General features: G+C 39.8%; 1 protein-coding gene across 1 annotated transcript; it reads left to right on the forward strand.

Annotated features, from left to right (window-relative positions):
* The first annotated feature begins 9699 nt into the window (after positions 1-9699).
* On the forward strand, positions 9700-25364 carry LOC126764198 (mpv17-like protein 2). The gene is made up of 4 exons (XM_050481996.1): positions 9700-9923; positions 22980-23142; positions 23247-23454; positions 25071-25364. Exons 2-4 carry the CDS (start codon positions 22991-22993, stop codon positions 25284-25286), a joined length of 576 nt encoding a protein of 191 aa, XP_050337953.1. The 5' UTR covers positions 9700-9923; positions 22980-22990; the 3' UTR covers positions 25287-25364.
* Positions 25365-25395: the final 31 nt, after the last annotated feature.

The raw sequence follows: 25395 nt of genomic DNA on the forward strand, positions 1-25395 counted from the left end.
TAAATTTTTATTAGCGATCTTGAACGGCGGCAAAAAATTCTTCCGTTCACATATATTTTTGGTATAATTTCAATCTGGCCGTTCCAGTCATTCCAATTTCAAAACGTCAAAACCTACCCAATCCAGTCAACTGTCAAAGTTCGGTAGGTGAGCGGTTCTCACATTTCCAGTGACAGGAGAGTTGGGGATCTCTTTATCTCTGATCTCTGCTTACTGCGCTCTATTTGCTTCAGTACGGGATCCCCTTTCGCTAAACTTCTGAGCTTTGTGCTTCTTGAAATTTGGCATTAAGTTTCTTTCAAGACCAAGTTTTCTTTTCTCTCTCTTTAATAATCGTTTTTATATTTACATCATTTGGAAGTCAGTTTTCTGACTAGACAATTTTATTAACATATGTATGTACATATATGCCGAAATCGAAAATATAATTATTGGCAAAAGATCTCTGAAAAGGGATATTATTCATGTTCTCTTTTGTTAAATTAAGCATAGCTATAGGATTTTTCAATAGGGCACTACAAAAGTAGACCTTTGACATTTCTCTTTAGTAAGTTTGCCATTTCATCATGGAAATATATACGATCCAACAACGAGTCGAAACTATTAAAATTTACACCGAAATTCGGAGTCAGAGCGGGGTTTTCATTTGACGCCGTTAGACTTCTTCCTGTGGGGCTACGTCAAGTCTATAGTCTATGCCACCAAGCCATCAACGATTGATGAACTTCGAATCAAACGTGAAGTTGCAGCAGTATCGGCCGATTTATGCTTGAAAACCGTCGAAAATTGGATTCAGCGTCTAGACTTTTGCAAGCCTGCCCATAGTGGCCATGCAAAAGAAATCGAGTTGCATACATAATGGCAACATACATATGTATTCTCACAGAAATAAAGGATTTCATTGATATCCCAAACCGTTTTTGTTTTATTAAAAAAAAACGTTTGTAGCGTTTTCATTTAAAAACCCGACATTTATGCATTCATATGCTCTAAATTTTTTATGTACATACATATATGTACATATGTATGTTAAATTTCTTCAAATCACATAGCCAAACCCTTACATTGCAACAGTTTGCGTATACGCCCATCTCATCGTCGACAAAAAGTTATTAGAATGCGCCATCATCGCTATTTCAGCTATTCGGTTCAGCCGTCAATTCGCTGGCAAAGTAATATCTTTGTGTATTCTACAAACAGACATACATATAATATGTACATATGTATCCATGCATAAAACTTCCCGAATACCCCAAATATTACGTACGTATGTATGCGTTTATACATGTAGTTTCAGCATGGCCTGCGGATACATAATGCCCTCTACCTCATTCAAAGTACAAAATAATATACATTTTTATGACGTCATAAAATTAATAAAATTTTTTACGATTTTTCTGCTTAGAATAAAACATTTGATTAGCACTCTCCATACATTTGACTTCAGCTCGTTCACTTTTATGGATATCACCACACCATTTTGTTTATCGACTTAAGTCGCCCATTTATGTTAAAGCCTCAACAAAAATAATATCAGAATTTAAACGGAAACTTTAAGTTCCTATGTGCTCCACATAAATATGAATATTTATATGTAAATATACTACTTTTACTTGCAAATACAAAAGGAACAACAAATAGTCTCTTTCCTTATTATGAAAATTCTTTCAGAGAATGTATACTCACTTAACGCCCGGAACACATTGAGCGCGACAGACTGCAAGCAAAGTCGGTTTTGGTTCTCAATGGGACCAGACTTTTCAGCTGAGTTCTAAGCTACCGGGGAGGTCGGCAGGTCGCAGATAGCCGGACGGCCTGTACTAGCAGGTTAGTTGCGAAATAAGTCATGATGAATAAGCAACCCCCGACGGGGAGCGGCAGGAGTGGAGGTTGCGGTATAAAAGCCAGCTAAGCTGATGAAACTCCTACGACAAAGGCGAGCCGATACCGCCTTTCAAAAATAAGTGTCCCCCCACCAGTACCAATAGTTAATACAAAACTCCAGGCGCGACGGACTCACAATGAGCGGCTTTCTGTTCAGCGTCGATTCACCACGTCAGGTGCGGCTGTTAAAGTTTTTTGACCAATGTACATCGCGGCGCACTGGGAGTCCCTTAAAATATGGATAGCGACTTCTTTGCTGCCGAGGTTGATAGGTTGATGTGAGCCTGCTCTGCGGAGGTGTTAGCCGCCGTGTTCGTCAGTAACCAGCCCCTTCGTACTCTGGTCAAGGAGTGTGCATTGAGCGCAAGATTAGTAGTCTGCATTGCCCCGGGCGAGCGCTGGTCCGTCCGTGTTTTCCGGGACCAGTAAAGCGAAGAACAGACCTCAGGGAACTGGGGTAGGTGCATAGCCACCGAGGGTACACTCTTTGGCAATATAAGATGTACGAAAAAGCCTTTTTTTGCGGGTGAGGGGGTGGAAAATGCCTTCCGCATCATCGGTGCTATCGTCACAGCAGCGGTATGTGCCACTTGCAGGTCACTAAAAAGAATAAAACCACCCATGGAGAGGAACCAAAGAAGGTTGAAAATATCGAGGGAAAAAGAAAATACGTTGACATCAATAAACAAAGGAAAGATAAAGGGAAAACAAGATGGCTGGACAGAAATCAAAAGAAAAACGGCAGCATGCAAGCACCGACCAAGGCCTGATGCGATAGTGATCGAGCGAACCGGTAAGATGACATATAGCGATATTTTAAGAGCGGTTAAAAAAAGAAGATGCCCTGCAGAAACTGGGTGAAAGTGTAACCAGGATTAGAAAGACCGGCAAAGGTGAAATTTTAATGGAACTTAAGAGCGCGCAAACGGAAAACACTGCTGACTACACCAGCAAAATAGGCAAAGTGCTGGGAGATCAAGCCAAAATTAAAGCCCTAACGAATGAAATAACAGTAGAAATACGGGACCTGGATGAAATAACTGGAGAGTAATACATTGCCAATGCTATTCGCTCGCAAATAGAAAAACAAGAAGATTTTGATAAAGGCTCAATCAGATGCATTAGGGCATCATAGGTGCCTGCGTAACAGCCGTGCTAAGCCTCCCCGCCTTACAGGCTAGGCTACTTATTGAAGCCAAAAAAATCAAAATAGGATGGGTTGTCTGTAGAATTAGGGAGAAGCCGCACCTTAAAGAATGCTTCCGGTGTTTGGAAGATGGGCACCTGGCGAGAACCTGCAAAAACTCAGACGAAAGAAGTCAGTCCTGCCTCAAATGTGGGAAAAAAAGTCACTTCGCAAAGACATGTAACAAGGAGCCGTCTTGCAGTGCATATAAAAAACAAGGAAAGGAGAACTCTGACCATCAGATAGGTAGCAAGAAATGTCCTCTCTACCAAGAAGCATGAAAAAGAGCCAAAATATGAGAGTTCTACAGCTCAACCTCAACCAATGCGAAGCAACTCAAGACCTGCTTACGCACACAGTATTTGAGCAAAAAACCGACGTGGCAATAGTCTGCGAACCCCGACCTAACGGGCAAAGCGGCCATTTGTGCTTGTGGAGAAAACGTGTTCCAAGAAAAGCCACTAACGGGAAAGAATCATCGATAACCTGGTACGAGAAGTGTCGAACACCACAATGAACGTAGTGGCAGGGGACTTTAATGAATGGGCAGTGGAGTGGGGTAGCACGTACACAAATAGACGAGGAGAAACTCTTCTGAAGGCTTTTTCGGTACTGAACACCGTCTTGCTGAATATCGGTAACAGAAATATTTTCGAAAAAAACGGCCGTGGTTCTGTAATCGATATTACGTTTGCTAGTAGCTCTCTAGTGCGGTCTTGTACATGGTAAGTGAGCGACTTGTATACACAAAGAGACCACTTGGCAATTCTGCTTGAAATTGGCAAAACACACAAAATGCCTAAGTCTCTCAAAAAGGTTCAAACCAAAGGCTGGAAAGCTGAAACCCTTGATGAGGATATATACTAATTATTGCTAGATGACAATCCGAACTACGCTATAGACATAGAACAGAAGGCTGAATGTCTAGTTACACATGTCAGTAAAGCTTCCGATGCCGCTATGTGCAGAAGAAAACAAGGCACATACAGGAAACCCGCATACTGGTGGAATGTATGTTGAAACTCTGAGAAGTGAATGTCATAAAGCGAGATGCCAGTGTCAAAGGAGACGACAAACGGCAGATTTCGCAATGCTAAACGAGCGCTTTAAACGAAAGCGAAATGAGCTCGAGAAAGCAATAAAGAATAGCAAAGCCTATTGTTTTAAAGAGCTCTGCAATAAGGTCCAAAAAAAGCGGTGTGGAGATGCATACAAAATCGTGATGTCAAAGATTAAAGACCATAAAGGACAAGCGCGTACATGCCCTAGATTATTAAAGACGGTTGTTCAAACTCTTTTTCCGACGCAATTGGTAGTCACTGACCAAGAAACTACAGAAGCAGCAGAGAGATTCGCAAATATTAAAGCATCATGCCTAGATGGCATCCAGAATAAGGCCCTAAAACTGGCTATTACATATAAACCCGCCCCGTTTACGGAAGTTTATATGCAATGCTTACGAGAGGGAGTATTCCCTAAGATTTGGAAAAAACAGCGGCTAGTGCTTATACAAAAGGATCCTACCGACCATTATGTATGTTGGACACAATGAGGAAAATACTGGAGCGTATAATCTATGTGAGGCTACAGCAACATATATTTATTTATTTATTTATTTAGTAAAGTCTATGAACAATGATTCTTACAGACTAATGAAAAACTAGGATGCATATTAGAATTCTAAAATAATAAAATTACAATAACAAGAGTAGATAACTTAAACTAAAAAACAGAATTGAGGGTATTAATGAAGGATACCCTAGAGTGAGAAAAATCAAGTAGAACTTTCTCGGAGATCGAGTTAAACTCCCGCATAGCCCTCTTGAGGGGAGCATATTCAGCAAAATTAGTACTTTCCTTTTTGTAATAAAATGGCGAAATGGATCTGAGACAACGCTGGGGAGTATTGAAGTTGAGTTTCCCTAATAAGTAGGGACAGTCAATTTCCCCGTTAATTACATTGTAGACAAATGAAAGTGAGAGAACGGACCTTCGATTTTCCAGCGATTTAAGATGTAAAAGCAATAAACGCGATGTATACGATGGTATTGGGTTAACAAACTTTAAGGAGCGGAGAGCATATTTAAGAAAGATCTTTTGAACACGCTCGATCCTGTTAATTGACGATATGCAATATGGTCTCCAAATAAACACTGCATACTCCAAAATGGACCGCACAAAACATGTGTACAGTAATTTTAACGTGTAAGGGTCGGAAAAATTTGTAGAATTTCGACGGACAAAGCCAAGTACAGAAAAAGATTTTGAAGTGATGATTACTGAAAGAAAATCTGTTGTCAAAGATTACCCCAAGATCTTTGATTTCAGTAACGCATTTTAGGACGCAATTAGAAATACTGTAGCTAGAAGATAATATGTTGCGTCCCCTACCATAGGAGATCTGTGAGCATTTATCTACATTCAGAAAAAGTTTCGATTTCAGGCACCAATTATGAAAAGTATCAATATCACATTGAAGTTTGAGTACATCTTGTGTGTTATTGATTAATGCAAAAATTTTTAAGTCATCTGCATATAACAGAAAGTTGGCGAAAGAGAAGCAACAGGAAATGTCATTGATAAACAGCACAAAGAGAAGTGGACCCAAGACGCTTCCTTGTGGGACTCCCGAAGACGCAGTAAATGAATCAGATGACACTCCATCAACAGTGACTACGCATCGTCTGTTTTGCAAATATGATTTAATCCACATCAAGAAGGCCGAGTGAAATCCTAGTGATGATAATTTTTTAATTAGAATATTATGTGATACTTTATCAAAGGCTTTAGAGAAATCTGTGTAGACACAATCTACTTGAAATCCAGCGGAGAATGCAGACATACAATAATCGCTAAAAACTGCTAAGTTTGACACAGTGGAGCGCCCAGGGACAAACCCATGCTGATTGACATTAATTATTGATTTTACTGCAAAATATAATTTATTTTTAACAGAACACTCAAAAATTTTCGAAATAGTAGAGAGTTTAGAAATAGGCCTGTAATTGCAGACATCATCCTTTCTACCACCTTTATGAATAGGGGTAATGCATGTCAATTTCCAGTCAGAAATGAAATCCCCGGTGGCGAGAGACTTATTGAAGATAAGCATTAGAGGATATAATAAGGCAGTGCAATTTTTTATAAATACGGGCGGAAGCCCGTCCAAATCCAATTTGGACGAGGACTTAATGTCACAAATAGCCTTAGCAATATCGTCCTGTGAAAGACACAGTGAGCCAAAATTTATGGATGGGAAGTTATCAGCTGAAAAAGTGGAACTAGTACCAGGATCATCTTGAACATAGTTCGATTTGAAAAATTCAGCGAACAAATTGGAGATTTCGACCGGAGTGCATGCCGACTTATCACCCCAGCGTAAAGCAGAGGGAATGGCCGAACACGCTCTTTTAGATTTTACAAAGTTCCAAAAGAACTTAGGGTTTGACTTAATTGTAGACTCCGTATTATTAATAAACCTTTTATAGAGGAACTTATCCAATTCATTAAACAGTTTTGTGTAGTGTTGATATTGAACAAAGGAAACATGAGATTTAGTTGAAGAGAATTTTCTAAAATATTTATTTCTAAGATTTTTTAGACGTTTAAGGTCCTTAGTGTACCAAGGCAACTTATATGGCTGTATGTGTTTGAGCGGGATATTATAATGACAAAATTCCTGGATTGATTTCTTAAAAATGGAGAAACTATTAGCTGTATCAAGTCCCGATAGTAAATCATCCCATTTTATTTCAAAGAGCTGATTGTTGAGCCGTTCAAAGTCGCAAAATGCTAAATTAAAACCAAGCCCATCAATTGGTTTGACAGGGGCGAAAAGATAAGTATCCACCTCAAACGCTAGCGGTGAAATAGAGCCACCGGGGTTAGCCGAACACCAATATGGTTTTCGAAGACACAGGTCAACAATATACGCCATTAAAAAGTTAACAGAGGTCGCAAGCAAGGCATTTGAAGGAACCAGGTGGTTATATGGCTCCAAAGAATACTGCGCGGTAGTGACTTTCGACGTAAAAAATGCCTTCAACTCGGCCTATTGGTTGCATATCATAGAAGCTCTGAAACAAAAGAAGACACCACCCTACCTGCTAAGGATCATATCCAGCTACCTCTCCGACAGATTACTGCTATATGACACAGAAGAAGGCCCTAAAAACTACATTCTAACAGGCGGTGTACCACAAGGCTCAGTACTAGGGCAGCTACTGTGGAATGTTTTATTTGACGGTGTTCTGCGTCTCCCATTGCCCAAAGAAATACAGATAATCGGGTATGCTGATGATATAGCAGTAACGGTAGTGGCAAAAGAAATAATCCAGATAGAATCCTATGCAATCACGCGGCGATAAAAATAAAAGAATGGCTCACAAAACAAAGCTCCAGTTAGCAGGCCAAAAAACTGAAGCGGTGCTAATAACTAGCCAGTCAGTACTAATGTACGCCGCACCCATATGGAGACCAGCATTGTTGCACAAACCATATGCGAATACGGTAAAAGCAGTAGTTCGGTTAAGTGCAATCAGGGTAGCTTGCGCATTCCGGACTGTGTCACACGAAGCGGCTGGAATTATTTCAGGTATCATGCCTCCAGATATTATGGCGATGGAGCTAAAAAGAATCTATGACAAAGCGAAAAACGCTTGCAGACGACTAAATAAACAAGAGGAACAACAAGAAAGACAAACCAGCCTTAATGAGTGGCAGAAACGATGGAACGAAACAACAAAAGGTAGATGGACACACACGTTGATCAAAACGTGCAAGTGTGGGTAGAGAGAAAACACGGAGAAGCTGTCTTAAGTCTTACCTGACGCAGTTCCTGACTGGGCACGGCTGCTTTAGAGAGTATTTACACAAATATGGACATGACGATGGGTTTGACTGCTCTTTTTGTGGAAACGGGAATGAGAACGCGTTGCACATTTTCTTTCTGTGCCCCCGTTATGAAGAGGAACGAGAGGAGCTAGAGGAACTTCTTTCAGAGCGGCTAACCCCTGAAAATATTGTACCACACATGCTATATTCCCAGCAGCTGTGGAATTTGGTTAGAGAATGGAGCGCGACAGCCCTAATAGAGCTTAGAAGGAGTGGCAGAGCGAAATACGGATGATCAACGTGGAGTAGGAAAATTTGTAGAACGAGAGCCAGCCGGCTAAAGCTTATACTTGCGAAGAAATGCCTAGCGGCGGTCCCGCAAGGAAAAATAAATAGCTAGAGGAGACGGAGTTAGGGTTTAGTACGTAGGCGTCCTACCCCGCAGGTTCCGCACTTGGTAACAGTGGCGGCACATGCGCGAATAGGATGAATCGTGCATGCCGTCTGGAACAGGATGATATCTTTTGAAGACTCCCCCTCCGGCAACAAAAAACAAAAAAAAACAAAATGCAAGCGAGCGTTCTTAATGACATATTTATTGAAGCAGCTGCACAACTACGTAATGTCGATTAATTGCATTAATAAATGATTTTCTTCGTGCGAAACTGCTCCGGATTATATTATAATCCGATACAGTTTGTGCTGTTAAACTTGTACCAAAGTTTGAATTCTTAAGAGCAGAAAGCTTCACCGCACTCATAGTCACATACTTTCTGATTTTTCGTAGAATGAAAGAATGTTGGCGCCTATTTACAATACATCTTTTCTGATTTCGGACCTTGTAATTGATTCTTCCGCTATCTTTACATATTTTAATAATAGATTGAATAGTGGATCAGCTACGTTTCGCATCTTTTTCCGATTTCTCGAAGAGATTTTCCATCTTTCTGCAAATTTGTAACTAAATTTCTCATTTCATTTGTTAATTCCCTTGATTTCTATCCCGGGTTTTAAACTTTAAACTTAAACACAAAATATAGCATACTTCAAGAAATAGAGCAAGCACGACAGACTTCTTATCGGAAATTCCCAAATTTCGAAGTAACGGTACATTCCCAGCTTTGTTATTGGACGATGCCATGCTGTACGAATACGAATTTTACTTACAAATTTCGAAATGACTGCCATAAACTAACAACAATGTTTTACATTGTAGAAAACTTTTTGCACTCAGAAAAGTGCTTCTAATGTGGATTATATTAATACAACTTTAAGTAGAATTTTTCAATTAAATATAGAATATGTGGTGATAATATAGAAAACCTAATAGTTTACGAATGTGGGTTTTCCACACTGTATGTATTTTATATTAAAATATGAGCTAAATCGAACGTTACGTCAGCTATATTTGAACACCTTTGCTATGATCTTTGTAAGTGGTCACTAGCAGCAAATAGTTGGACACGAACAGTGGATATATAATATATACAAGTGAGTAGTTCTAACAAATGTGCACATAATAGCATATAAATAGCAGAGACACCTCGTCGCATGGTGAATTTAAAAGTCGTTGTATTCACATGTGGCTTTGACACACTTCAGTGCATAATGTATGCACATATATACTACATTATATAGTACATATGTATATCCTATATATAATATGAAGAAAATAAGTATAGAAAAACTATAACAACAAATATAATTAGCAAGAAATCCTTGTGTGAACTGAGAATGCCAACATGGATGCTCAGTGCATTTGGCTTGCCATTGACATTGAATTTTAAATTTGGGAATTCATTCAGTTCGAAATCTCAGTGCAGTGGCTGAACGTTCATTTCGGGGACCGTGTACACATCAAAATAAGCGAAAAATTTTGTGGCAAAGTGTGAAAATTAAATAGAATAAACATCAGTTTGAATGTGAAATGAACTTGTTGCCTTCTACGCGAGTAAAAAGTGATTGCTGACCTAATTGTATTCCAGAAGCCCAGTGCCACGGTAACAGCCGTTGAAATTCGGTCAGTTTCTTGGGCACTTAAGTATACAACCACAACTGCACTGCCTTGTGTTATTATCAATTCTTATTTTTTTCATAAATTTGCGACGTTGCATGAACGAAAACGAATGACCTCTGACGCAAATTGTTGGCAATTAGAGCTCAATCGACATTGCAATCAAATTGCCGTTAATGATTTGTTATTTGTTGTTTGTTTTTCGTTTATTAGTCGCTGCTGCTCGCGCACATTGTAGTTGCGTCGCTCCAATTAAGCCCTGACGATATTTGATGGATTGCGCACAAATTCTTGTCATCGCCAGCAATGTCAATTAAACCAACGAGCATATTGCTATTTATAAAACCGTTATGGTGATGCGTATACGCCACCGCTCCCCGCCAGTATTTTGAGTGAATTTCTCTTTTCAAGTGATTAATTATGCAAATACAAATAAAACGATTGCGTAAATAAAGCATTATGGCGAGTGGTTTGGCGCCATGAGGGGCTGTGCGCCACACATCGGCTAATGGTTACGTGGTGGGTGAAAATTGTAACAGAATACTGTGAAAATCGCTCTTTTTTATTGTAAATGTATAATAAATGCGTTTTGGTCGCTAATTATGCACATCCGGCAGGGAAGGCATGCAACTTTAGTGCGCCAAATTAAATTGAAAAGTTCGGGCTAAATATTAACAATTTTTATAGTCGTGCCTGCTTATATGAACGGTGGTACATAAAATGGGCTTAAATCAATTATCAATCACATTTTAGGTAGGTAAGTTGGTGCACCATATTTTGCAAAGCCGTCATACCCACCAAACATTTTGAATTCTGTACAAAAAGTCACTTAGTACAGCGCCCATCGTCTGGCCAAAATCAACAGCCGTGTCCCAATGATGTGCCAGAGTGGGATCACAGAAGCACATACTATGTACTTTTGAACTTGCTTATAGGTATATGTATGTGTATGCATGTACGTGTGCAGAGAATAAAAGTCGATGCTAAGCAAAAAGTAGATTTGAATGATTTATTCTAAAATTAAATCACGTGTCGTTGTGCATGATTTATTTCAATCAATTTAAATCAGAATAAATGGGAACCGTTCGCGCAGCTACCGCCCTCCTGCCAGTCTGTGCACACGAGTACCTCACCACCGCCGGTGTGCCCCTCCGTGCACGGAATGACAGAATGATTATGAACGATTTGTTGACGGCCACGCCGGAAAGGCAGGGGCGGGATGTAATGATTTCGTGTGCTGAATTCGTTTTAACATTTGATGTGCGGCGAAAATTCCAATTATATGTGGAATTTTAATGCAAATTTAGGCGTTAACTCGCAACTAAGCAAATAATTTACGCTTTGCCGACGGCGTTGCTGAGAATCTATTGATTCGGAATAGTTGTATTTTAAGTACATTTAGGTACTTTGGTTTTTGATTTGCAATTTAATTTCCGTAACACATACAGAAGCATATATAAATACTAATCACGCATTATTGCAGCGCAGGAAAACAATAACTTATTTAGTAGTCTTCTGAAGTGGCGGCATTTGCCTTCAAAAGCAGTTATATAGTCGAAGTTGTTTTCCTATTTGTTATATCTATTTCGTATCTGACAAATTGAGATCCGTCTTTAAATATTGAATAGATGTTATGGGGAGTGTGATAATTAGGGTCAGTATATTTTGGTTATTCCGCAAATTGAAACTAAAAATTGTCATTTGGGGCCGGATTTCAAAATACAGAGCGGCATCGGTGGATTATAAGATTTAAGAAGAGGGCTTATCCCCGCCTCTTAATAGGTTTAAAGACTTAAAGTACAGTTCTCACAAATAACTAAAGCTATTTCAAACGAACTTACCGAGAAGAAGTATTTCTAACATCCTTTAACACAATGATGAAATGGAAGAAATCACACTCCCCAAATAACATATGACTAAACAAAACGTCAGATGACATTGCCGCACTCAACATAGTACGGGTGGCGGAAGAAAATATTCCTGAAGATGAATATAACAAAAAACAGGAGACAATATTTAAATACAAGTCTTTAAATTTTTATTATAAAATAGCTGTCTTCGATTTACATGTGTTCTCAATAAGGAAGATTGGTAAGAGTGCTTCCTCTTCTGGCTCAATTAGCCCTGGCATTGTTATTTTGATAAACTATTGTAAAACCTTATCTTGATATTACATCCCATTGTTGTGTTCACACTATTTGGTGCCCTCCATGAAACTACTTATCTCCGTTATGCTTTTTGTAGATAGACGTTCAAGGTTCGCTATCTGATGAATTCCACAAATTCGATGTCTGATTTGTGATAGATCTAGACACTCCCAGAGAAATTGAAGAATCGTTTATTTGCTCCCTTCGAGTTTGCAGGCATACCCATTTTTGATGCACGTTCTCCAAATAGTCAATGCCCGTCATGGTAGCATTAAGTCTGAATAATTTTTTCTTGGGCCTATGTAATAAGTCCTTAGTTTTTTCTCCTTCATATTTTGGCCATATCTGCAATTGGTTGTAGATTTCCATAACTCCTCCTATTCCAGCCACCAATCTCTCTAATTCTTATAGCAGAAAGTGTTGCCATTTTCCGTATGAAAATGTCTATGGGCAGTTGGTGCAGAGAAAATTTAACACATCATACGGGCATGACTTAAAGGCACCGGCAACCCTGCACAGCCTGCCCTCTAAATTACCAGTGCACCATATGCCCCAGCTTATGTTGAGTATCCCTTTGCACGTGTAAGACACAAGCGTCCTAATGCGTTTCTCAATGTTTATTCTCCAAATCTATCTCGACACCCAAAACTTGGCTGTGAGAAATAGAGAAATTGTAGTACTACCGAGTGAGGGGAAGTTAAAATTGAGTTTGATTGATTTTATTCGTGAATATCGTCAGTTCCTCTTTACTAGGGTTGACACCTAGTCCATGATTCGTGACCCATTGGTGTAACCTCCGTTAGGCTCTTTGCATAATCTCACTGATTGTGGAAAGGGACAGTTGAGTTGGAGTAGTACACCGCCCGGTGCCGCTACCCATAGAAGTAGGGAAAGGACACCTCCTTGAGGAGTTACATAACTTGTTCGTGAATCTGAACCTGTAATAATTGAATACATCTGCACACAATGTCGGCTATGCCGTCCTGCACCAGAGACTCAATGATCGTGCTTATCTCTATGTTCTTAAAGGCTCCTTCTATGTTCAGAAAGGCAGTCAATGTATATTGCTTGAGGTGTTAGGACTTCTTTATTACATTTGCTACTTCGTCTAGGATAGTTTCTGTTGATCGAACTTTAATGTATGCAATTTGTGATGTCGATAAATTATCCGCGATGATTGACCTGATATGTATGTCCAATAGTCTCTCTAGGACCTTATCTATCCTTTCAAGCCTTAGAACCATTGGTTCCGTTAAGAGTAATCCCAACTTGCGTATTCTATTTTCTTCTTGTTGACTATGAGACCGGATAGTTCTACTATACTTGTAGCTTGTTCTGTATATTGGATGGTTCCTCGGAGTCCCACCGGTCATGATCGACCAACTATCTATTTCCGTCGATAATGTAAGATCCAGGACTTTCTCCCACCACGAAAATCTATCCGAACTTGGGAATATGAATGTTAGCGTATCGCCTTCATTAGCAGTTAAAGTACTATATGGTACGTAGTATAGTAAGAGTGGACCACGTAGGCTGAGACTAAACAGAAACTATTTCTCTTTTGTTCCACCTTTACCACTGTGGTGACTGCTGTACTGTAAATAAAACCAAGAAATGCATTTATATATTTATTGCCGCCGTTCAGTCCTTTATTGGTGTCGTCTCTGGCCCAAGGCTCCTGTATGATGCTGATGATGCCATCCTCATTCATGAAGGTTATCAGGACTATACGAAAGCATTGTCGAGGGCCTCTTTCTCCGTGGCATCTTCATCAGCTGCTTTGTCGCCTAGAAATATCTTCATCCTGGCCTTGCGTATACCGAAGCTGATTTTGTTGACAGCATTCAATATAGTCTGTAAAGGCTCTTCGCAGGAGGCTACTATAATCGGGCTGCTTGCTTTATATGACTATTCCTACTTAATAAGCTGCCACTTATCCATTCTGCGAATAGACTTTTTTTTCAGCTTTATCCAGCGGAGGAGTTTTTCGCCTGGCTCCTCTAGAGAGAGCAACTAAATGTGAGCACTAGGTCTGGATTATCGAGTACGTAGCTTAGAACAAGATACGATAATCTGACGTATTTCTCCAGCCATCTCTACTGAATGGTGTCCTGCGAGGAGGAGGACTCATCTATGAGTACACTTGGATGCTGTCCCTGGCCTCATCACTGAAATGCTCTGCTGTTATATTCAGCTCGGGTATTCAACGTGGGAACGGTTCCTTTTGTGTGAGCTGCTTAGCTCGACGGTTTCCGTGAGAGGTTGCGACGGCTTCATCATCTGATTCCGTTACTTATATTAGTTATTCAATAACCACCCACTGGTCATTCAGCCATCAGAATGGCTGTGGGTATCCTCACACTGCCCACAATAGATGGTAAAGCCGAGGGATATACATATGTATATCCATCTTCCCATATTATCGGAATTAGCTCCTAAGAGTAATGTGCGTTCCATTGGGGATGCACTTAATACTATTTCTTGAGTCTCATAGTCATAGACATATACATACAAGTATATACATAAGTTAAGATAAAGAAGAGCAAACCTGTTAATTTAAAATAACCGCGAGACGAAATTCAATGCAACTTCGTCACATCTCGTCTTCGATATTTAGTTTTAGTCATTACTAATCAAGCAGTGACGTAGTTTTACTTGTATATTATAAATACGAAAACCATATGATGACACTATTTCAGTAAATGAGTTAACTGGAACTCATGAAAATAAATTCACTCGCGTCGTAAAGACTTAACCATAATAAAGAAATATGAATTTATAGCCGACCGGTATTTAAAGCGATTTCACTTTGTTTATGTACTGACTCACGTTTATGCATACAACAAACCTATATAACGGTGCGGAAAATATTCATGTGGTTTGCATTTATTGCTACCAAATACCATAAATACATGATGATTGTGATGATTACTAATAGTTTAAATTTTATCATAATTTAGGTACTTGGTATACGTATGTATACTCCGTCCAACTAATACGTCGACTACCTTTTTTCAGCCCATGTAACAGATATTTACTTGAGTTTATATTCTTGGGTATTACCATTGACAGATACAGAATATGCCAGTCCCACATTTTTTTAAAATACTGTAATTCATTTAAATATCGAAATTGTATATTTAAACCGCAATTTTCTGACCAGTTTCATGCTTTACTGCAAGGCCTTTTTAATGAGGTTGTTAGTATATTAGTATGCCCGTAAAGCAGCGAAAGTCCATGTGAAGTTTTATCGTTCTCGAACTCGTGGTTTACAGAGCCAATACTATTGTGGGAACCCAAACAAAGAACAACGAACTTATGATAATGCAAAATTATTTTCACTAACGTCAAGGTTGTTAGACTGTCCAGTTCATAGAACAGGCAGTAAATCAATACAGGCAGTTATTAGTGAGTTCAGAGCTAGTATTGCCACTCAGCTATCGGAGTGAATGCTCACCTCCCTGAACTTCGTAGCAGTACATCTTCCACCACCTTAAAAATATGACATAATAGTTATCCAATAAAAGTGGACTTTAAATGTTCCTTCCATTCCTATGCCTTAGCAGTTTCGTGGGCCCTTCTACCGTGTTACTGATGGACCTTCTTCTCTGATCCCTTGAATTAAATGTATGTAATGTTTATTGACATATTTATGGCAAAACGAGTTGACATACATAGATATGTATGTCTTTATTTCCAACAATAAGTTGAGCAATCTGAAACCTCGTTTGGTATCGAACGGCTCGGAGAGGTCCTTCCCGATCCTGACGGAGCTTTTGGTGTTGCTCAACGTCAGTTTACACAGCCGTATTAGTTTTGCGGGGATACCAAATTCAGACATCGCGGCATAAAGGCAGCACCTTTTCGTGCAGTCGAAAGCAGCTTTGAAATCGACGAAGAGGTGGTGTGTGTCGATTCTCCTTTCACGGGTCTTTTCCAATATTTGGCGGCTGGTGAAAATCTTGTCGGTTGTTGATTTTCCAGGTCTAAAGCCACACTGATAAGGTCCAATCAGATTGTTGACGGTGGACTTTAATCTTTCACACAATACGCCCGTTAGAATCTTATACGCGATGTTAAGGAGGCTTATCCCACGGTAGTTGGCGCAGATTGTGGGGTCTCCTTTTTTATGGATTAAGCAGAGCACACTTAAATTCCAATCGTTGGGCATGCTTTCGAGCGACCATATTTTGCAAAGAAGCTGATGCATGCTCCTCATTAGTTTTTCGCCGCCTTTGTTGTTCGTCAGACGGGTAATTGCTATTCGAACTTCTTCATGGTCGGGCAATGGAACCTCTGCTCCATCGTCATCGATTGAGGAATCGGCTTCGCCTTCTCCTGGCGTTGTGCGTTCAGCAGTCTGGAAAAGTGTTCCCTCCATAATTTAGGTATGCTCTGGGCATCGGTCACTAGATCACCTTTGGGGGTTCTATAAGAGTATGCTCCGGTCTTGAAACCTTTGGTTAGCCGCCGCATTTTTTCATAGAAATTTCGAGCATTACCCCTGTCGGCCAGCTTAGCAAGCTCTTAATACTCACGCATTTCGGCCTCTTTCTTTTTCTGTCTGCAAATGCGTCCCGCTTCAACTCTCGGTATCTATCCCATCCCGCACGTGTTGTGGTCTATCGTAATGTTGCGAAGTAGGCAGCCTGTTTTCTCTCCGCTGCGACACGGCACTCTTCATCGTACCAGCTGTTCTTTTGTGTTTTCCGGAAACCAATGGTTTCGGTTGCAGCTATACGGAAGGAGTTTGAAATGCCGTCCCACAGTTCCCTTATACCGAGTTCTTGACGAGTGCTCTCAGAGAGCAGGAGTGCAAGTCGAGTAGAAAATCGTTCTGCTGTCTGTTGTGATTGCAACTTCTCCACGTCGAACCTTCCTTGTGTTTGTTGGCGTGCGTTTTTTGCTGCACAGAGGCGGGTGCGAATCTTGGCTGCAACAAGATGGTGATCCGAGTCGATGTTAGGACCTCGGAGCGTACGCACATCTAAAACACTGGAGACGTGTCTTCTGTCTATCACAACATGATCTATCTGGTTGGAGGTTTTTCGATCCGGAGACAGGTGGCTTGAAGAATTTTCTTATGCTGGAATCTAGTACTACAGATAACCATATTTCGGGCCTCGGCGAAGTCGATCAGCCTCAACCCATGTGGCGATGTTTCCTCGTGGAGGCTGAATTTACCGACCTTAGTGCCAAAGATACCTTCTTTGCCCACCCTGGCGTTAAAGTCGCCAAGCACGATTTTGACATCGTGGCGGGGGCAGCGCTTATAGGTGTGCTCCAAGCGCTCATAGAAGGCATCCTTGATCACATCGTCCTTCTCTTCCGTCGGGGCGCAAATCAGCGATATGTTGAATAACTTCGCTTTAAAGCGGATTGTGGCTAGACGTTCATTCACCCGAGTGAATGATAGTACTCGGCGACGGAGTCTCTCTCCCACCACGAACCGCACACCAAAGTTGCGCTCCTTTATATGGCCACTGTAGTAAATGTCACAAGGACCTACTCGTCTCTGTCCTTGTCTCGTCCATCGCATTTCTTGGACGGTGGTGATGTCAGCCTTTATTTTTGCGAGGAAACAACCAGCTGGGCAGCGGCACCTTCCCAATTAAGGGTCCGGACATTCCAGGTGCATGCCCTCAAATCGTAGTCCTTATTCCGTTTGCCATGGTCGTCATCAAAAGGGGGGTCTCTCATCCGAGGCAGTTCGTAATCTTTCATTGGGGGGCTTTTTACGTGGCGGGTCCCAAACCCAGCGCACAACCCTGCGGAGGGGATGTTTCGCCTTCGAACGGATGTTCTTAGGCTACCCAGAGGTCAAAGACCGGAAGTTGTGAGCTGCTTGAATGGCGATCAGAGAACTTTCCTCACTTGCGTGAACTTCTACACATGACCCCATCCTTCTGCCCTCAGGCCTTAAAAAATTGTCGCTTGAAAATTTAGCGACTATTTATGAAGAGGAAACCGCCGAGATCAACAACCATTTTGTGGGAAAAGACCATTTGTGTGAAATGATAACGAAAAGTTAAAAATCACTACAATAAAATCGACGCTACAATGCAGAAGTTGGAGAATTGGTGGAATGCTGTATCATGTATGGCATAAGTATACATAAAGTAGTATATATCGGGTGATTTTTTAAGAGCTTGATAACTTTTTTAAAAAAAAAACGCATAAAATTTGCAAAATCTCATCGGTTCTTTATTTGAAACGTTAGATTGGTTCATGACATTTACTTTTTGAAGATAGTTTCATTTAAATGTTGACCGCGGCTGCGTCTTAGGTGGTCCATTCGGAAAGTCCAATTTTGGGCACGTCGAATTTTCAGTGAATGGGCCCTAGAAAAGTTGGCAGAAAATCCGCTTTTTTATCGACAAATTTTGTTCAGCGATGAGGCTCATTTCTGGTTGAATGGCTACGTAAATAAGCAAAATTGCCGCATTTGGGGTGAAGAGCAACCAGAAGCCGTTCAAGAACTGCCCATGCATCCCGAAAAATGCACTGTTTGGTGTGGTTTGTACGCTGGTGGAATCATTGGACCGTATTTTTTCAAAGATGCTGTTGGACGCAACGTTACGGTGAATGGCGATCGCTATCGTTCGATGCTAACAAACTTTTTGTTGCCAAAAATGGAAGAACTGAACTTGGTTGACATGTGGTTTCAACAAGATGGCGCTACATGCCACACAGCTCGCGATTCTATGGCCATTTTGAGGGAAAACTTCGGAGAACAATTCATCTCAAGAAATGGACCCGTAAGTTGGCCACCAAGATCATGCGATTTAACGCCTTTAGACTATTTTTTGTGGGGCTACGTCAAGTCTAAAGTCTACAGAAATAAGCCATCAACTATTCCAGCTTTGGAAGACAACATTTCCGAAGAAATTCGGGCTATTCCGGCCGAAATGCTCGAAAAAGTTGCCCAAAATTGGACTTTCCGAATGGACCACCTAAGACGCAGCCGCGGTCAACATTTAAATGAAATTATCTTCAAAAAGTAAATGTCATGAACCAATCTAACGTTTCAAATAAAGAACCGATGAGATTTTGCAAATTTTATGCGTTTTTTTTTTTTAAAAAGTTATCAAGCTCTTAAAAAATCACCCGATACAAGTATGTATATATTAGGCTCACTTTGTCTATTGCATTTGATGTCTTCGTTTTCTGTGCTTTCGTACTATAATACTAAGTTTCATACTCATGATATGTATACAAGAACCACAAAATCATTAATCGCGACTAAAAGAACTTACATATATACGAAATCGTTATTCGAAAAAAGATTTTATCCATTATACCTTAAAAAGTTAATAAAATTTGCCGAGATTTTTGGAACACTGAAAAGAAACGTCAGAGACTCTATAAAGTTCATACATACGTATGTAAAAAATCATATTTAAGTATACGACCAGTATTTATGTATCTTTATTTTCACTTAAGTAATCATCATGTACATAAGTATGTATGTATAAATTGCATTAGTAGGATAGCTATCCCGAACATATGAAATAAAAATAACCGTTTACTTGTGTAATACTCGTATACAAGGTAGTTTATTAAGAAAATCTTTCACTTTATATAAGCGATATTTTTCTTAAAGCTAAATGCTTATTTGTTTCGGAGGTCCATGAAGGCAATCGAATTGAGCGGGATCGTATGTGGTGCTAACTGCAGCGAGCGGAATGGGTGTCGCAAAACGTATGTATGTATGTATGTACATACATATATAAAACGAATGCGTTGAACGTGCTCAGGGGACCATCCTTTATGTTGAGTGGGTTGATGTAGAAGTGTGATGAGTTGTGTTGGTGTTTGTGTTGCGTGGTGATGTATGAGCATGGTGTCATCGGATGTGGTGTATTGTGCAGTGTTTTCTTAGGATGCGCCAGTTTTTCTGGGTAGAGTGGGTGGATGCTTAACTCATTTAAACAAATCATAATGATATACAAGTATACGAACTAGTCTCTGACTCCGTTTTTGAGATATTGATTTGAAATTTCGCAAACTTCCTATTCTCATCAAGAAACTGCTCATTTGTCGGAATCGCTGATTATTATTATCCAACGTATCGACACAATCTGCGAAGAAATTGTTCAGATCTGACTACTATAGCGAATAGCTGTTGTGCAAACTGACGGATCAAAATCAAGTTAAAGATCTCTTTGAACTCTCTTATGCTATAAAAAATGCCCCTGGTATTATACATTTCTTTGATGCAGTTTGTGAAAAATACGAAGTATGGGTAAAGAGACCAAGTTTCTGAATAAAATTATTATTTTTTAAGCTTAGAACGAAATCATGTGCTTACATACACATACGAAAAATTTGTAAACAAGCATTCATGCCTGTGCATGACACATTTGGTTACGCGACATTGCATTTTCGTATGTCATTATTCCAACGCGGCATTTTGTTTCGTTTGGTGTCCGTAGAATTGTCGAAATGAGTGTAGCAATAGGTGAAACCTTGTCATAGACAATTGTCATTAGCAATCGTCTGTCTGAGTTTCCACCGTATTGCGGTGTGAATGTGTGCCTAACGGTATTCTGCCCATCGACATTTTCAATGCACGTCAAAGCTATTTGTCACATGGCATCAATGAACGTCAAAATCGACGAATAGCAGTGCCAAGAGTATAGACAAATGAATACACTCGGATATACACAGCCACACATATATCATATGAATGTTTGTAAGTATGTATTTACCTCGCCACCAATCTACTTTTCAACCTCAATTTCAACGTCACTGTGTGAGAGAACTTTTCTCTGACGGTTTTACTTTGCTATGACTGCGAAAGAGGTATATGTGTGTCATTTAAAAATGTAAAAAAGTAAAATGTTTGAAAATAGTCGGAACGTACTAAATCAACAATTACAAGAACACTTGCGATAAGCACGAAACGTAACGAAATTAATTTGGACACGCATACCCATACACACAAATCTACACAAATATCTGCTACGCACCGAGCCTCTAGCACATTAGAGTCAAAATAAAGTGATAAACAGAGGGGAGGACATACACACATGCCGCAAATTCCAATTGGCTTTCGGCTCGAACGTAGGTTGTGCGCCGCAAATCACCCGATCGCAGCAGCAGCGCGGACCTCAAATGAACTTCCGCAATTATTTACAATCCCATTACATTAGGTACGAACTTCGTGGCCGCACCCCGCCGGCCCTTCCCTTTGGCTGTGAAATGTGTTGGCCGACATGTTGCAGCATTGCCGGGTGTATGGCCCGACCCTTTCGACGTTCTGCCGTTCAATTATGTATCGTTGCGGTTGTTTTGGCTGATTATTTGCTGTTGGCTCTTAACTTCTCAGCGCCGTCTTCCGTAGCAGTTGCTGCTCTCATACTTCGTTTCATTTCTTTTTCAGTCATTGTCACAAATTAGTTCGAACTGGCGGTGGCAGAAAGCAGACGGCTGGCAGCTGTTTACCCTCACTGCACAGTTTTCGCACTCGTGGTGCTTACCTTCGTCGAATCGCCCTCTTGGGACTGACGAAAGTACCACAACGCGTTCGTCGCAATACACAAACCCACAGTGTTGTATTTGTTTACCTGCTGGATTGTTGTTGCTTTTTTATGACCATTTTTTTTTATTATCACTACCGTTTACTCAAGTGGGCTATCGCGTCGGTGTCGACGGCTTCCCCTGTCTCTCCATCTGTTTGTCCCATTCAATCGTTTGTGGTGCACACTTGTTGGCTGATTAGAGACCGTTCCTTCGCTTGCCACAGTCTGCTGCATACGGTGGATTTCCGTACCTATACGAACCGCCGACTTTTAAAGGGTCGCACTTTCACCCGCCTGCGAATTCGTAATCAGACATTCATCAATTGTAATCGTATAAATGTTGCATGTGGCACGGCACACTTTTCTCCCGTTTATTGTTTTTTAAATATAGCACAATGTTAAGTTGGAGAAAACCGACTGCATGCGATTTAATGATTGCCACAGACAGGTTTGCACCAAAAATGGTTTATTTTCAATTTTGTCGCAAAGTTGGAAGGGTGAGATATTGTTGTCGTAAGCTTGCCATTGGCCTTCTTTTACTATAAAATTCAGATAAACAGTCCCACTTCGTTATACGTATATATCCGAATACTATATTAAATATTTTATTGTAATAATATAGATATTTTTTTACGAATAAAGTCGAAAAAGTTGTTGACTATATAAGAGCTCCGGGCATTGAACTTAAGTACTTTATTATGGATACAATAATTTTCTACATATAAGCCTATAATTGATATTTTTTGACTTTGAGACTTATTTATAGACATGGTGAATCTTAAACCAATAGACTTTCTGAAAGTTAACGTAGATTCTGACGGTGGTATCGAAATTGCTCTGTTAAACTTCCCAGTGAAAATAGTACGCTTGAAAATAGTTCCAATGACCCAAACTCAAAGAGGTTTTCAAAGGGAAGGGACTGATGATACCCCGGTGCTGAATCCGCCCCAAGGCCCAAACTACAAAAGGAGTTCTAGACGGATGGCAAAGGTTATTATCAATGCAAAAAGGAGTATTAAGGGGACTTTGTTTCGGAAATTTCAAACTTAACTCTTTAGGAGTTTATGGCGCACAAATAACGAAACAAGTAAATTTTATATACCATACATATAAAGATGTAAACTAAAAATACACAAGTGATCGATTATTGGATTTTATTTAGCATTTCGTAAGTTTTAGAAAATTGTCGAAAAATGGCTCTAAGTATTTGTAACTGTATTATGCAACATTATAGATACAAAGAAACTTTGATTCATTGAATTCGTTAACGTTGGGATTACCGTAGAAGCCAATGGTTTTTTGATAAGCTGTTAAGTTAATTTGATTTTAATTTTCTCTACGAATTTGTAAAGCAGACAAAATAAAAATGTTGTTCTTTCACTCTCCAACAGAATCCAAGAAAATGTTTCGGAAGTTCTTAGAATTCACAAACCGATATAAGATTGTACGCGGCATGCTCTCTTATGGAACGCTATGGCCTTGCGGTTGTCTTATCGAACAAACCATAATCGAAAAACGATCATTCCGAAACTACGACTGGATGAAATGTCTCAAGTAAGTGCATACGAGTACTTATACCATCCGTCTGTCGCCACAGAAATGCAACTAGTTATCAAATCATTGTAATCTCTCATATACACAATTTTGTTTCCCAACAGGTTCAGTTTATTCGGTGGCCTTTTCATGGGACCTACAATTTATATGTGGATACGGCTGGCCGGCGTCATGTGGCCCCGCACAGACATTAAGTCATCACTTTGCAAAGCCATTACTGAGCAGGCGGCCTATGATCCGTTTGCGATAAGCACGTTTCTCTTTGTTATGAGCCTTCTGGATGGCCGCACGTACGAACAAGCCAAGCAGGAGGTAAGAATTGAAATCTCACCCAGATGGTTCATAGGCACACACAACCACACTTAAGCCAAACCAAATTTCGTTCGTTGTTACGGTTTGTATAAGGCAAAACGGGTGTTCAGGTAGACACACATCCGCAAATGTATATGCAAGTGCACCTCTACAGTTCTTAACTGTTAATATACCATATGTACATACATATGTACCATACATACTCGCGTACATAAGTACGTTGTTTGTAGCCTCACTAATGTGACTTAAGTGTTGCTTTCTTTCGTTCATATATGGATTTGTTTTTTTTTTGTTTCTTTTTGAAGTAAGTCAAGTAGCGTGCGTCTATCCGAAAGTTGGTTCGTTTAGGTATTTGCCTTGTAAAGCAATGACAAGCATTTGGCACCTCGTCACATCCCCTTTGCCGGTAAAGATTAAAACACTTATTGACTCCTTTGCTTCTAATTCGTAAACTAGGCAATCCACTTGTACAGGGGGTCGTTCGGTCGTCGTCGATCACACCAAGTGTACTTGTACGAGTCGTCCATTTACAGTTATACACGTTGATGCCAAAGAGAGTCAAGACTAGTTGAGGCTTCATTTATGTTTAGGTAATTGGAAGAGAATGATGGTGAATTGACGTGTTGGAGTGATCTGAGGCGTAGAGTTTAAACTTCGAAGACAAATGGTGTATATACATATATTTATGTATATAGTGTATGGAAGTGTATCAGTATGCATCCCGTATCAAGAAAAAAGGTGGTCCAAGTTTTTGAAGCAAAAAGGATATCTGCGAAATTTCCGATTGAGATCTCAAAAAATGAGGAGCTAGTTCGTGTATATACAGCCAGATGACAAAGTTAACTCGACTCAGCTTATCATTGATAAACATATATTTTACAGGGTCTTGACGTTTCCTTTTGGGTATTACAAAACTTTGTCGTAAGCTTACTATAGCCTGTTCAGGGTATAATAAGCTGAAAAATTTATTGTAATATACATTTTTTGTGGGTTTAACGTTCAATATAGGGGCCAACGAAAGCGGCACACCAAGTATGACGATATTTCCACTTTTCAACACAATGTTTGTCGAATTTTTTACTGCTTGATAGATAGATTCAAAGGACTTTTGGATAATGACAATGTCGTGCAACGTTTGAATCTCAAAGGTAAACTTGATCACTGGCAGTGGCAGCGGGAAGAAGCGAAAGTCAAAAGACAACAACTTACCGTCTACTGCATTGGAAACGTTGAAGAACTACGATGTAGCCCAAAAATGATAGTTTTCTTCGCATATTCTGCACACTCCTGCAAGAACTCTGAACGCTTTTTTTCGACACTTTGCCGCATGTAAACATGGATGAAGACGAACATGCTTCACGATAGATTGATCGGCCTGGCTCTGCTGCACATTGGAAGGTCGATTTGAAATCTTTCCAACATAATATTAAACTGTATAAAGTCTACTATATTTAATATAATAATCTTCATGTCTCAAGTAAATAAAGACAGTAAGAAACAACATCTTTAGGGACATTTGTTTTAAAACCACACTTCAATTGTTTAAAAGATGAATAATGTTTCTGCTACCTTATTGTAATTCAGTTTCAAATATATTACTTATTCTCCCGTTGCAGGTGAGTGACAAATTCTTCGAGGCCTATCGAGTGGGCGTAATTTATTGGCCTTGTGTGCAAACAGTGAACTTTGCCTTCATACCGCCTCGCAACCAGGTTGTTTTCACGTCTTTCTTTAGCATGTGCTGGACGACGTTTCTGACATATGTAAAGTATTTGCAAGGACAAGCCATCGAATTTGAACACCCTGATATTCACATTCACTTCACACATTAGCTTAAAAAGAAAAAAGAAAGTTTTAGCTGTTAACTTAAAATAAAATAAAGTTGAAATATTTATTCTCCGGCTTCCATATTTAATTTTATTAATTAATTGCTTTTTAATA

The sequence above is a fragment of the Bactrocera neohumeralis genome, chromosome 2 (genome assembly GCF_024586455.1).
Source record: "Bactrocera neohumeralis isolate Rockhampton chromosome 2, APGP_CSIRO_Bneo_wtdbg2-racon-allhic-juicebox.fasta_v2, whole genome shotgun sequence".
In the NCBI taxonomy this organism is placed as follows: Eukaryota; Metazoa; Arthropoda; class Insecta; order Diptera; family Tephritidae; genus Bactrocera; species Bactrocera neohumeralis.

Bases quoted from the DNA above. Each gene is read 5' to 3' on its own strand.
- LOC126764198 (XM_050481996.1), top strand. From the start codon at position 22,991: ATGTTTCGGAAGTTCTTAGAATTCACAAACCGATATAAGATTGTACGC. The intron at 23,143-23,246 runs GTAAGTGCATAC...GTTTCCCAACAG, and splicing joins GACTGGATGAAATGTCTCAA to GTTCAGTTTATTCGGTGGCC. The intron at 23,455-25,070 runs GTAAGAATTGAA...CTCCCGTTGCAG, and splicing joins ACGAACAAGCCAAGCAGGAG to GTGAGTGACAAATTCTTCGA.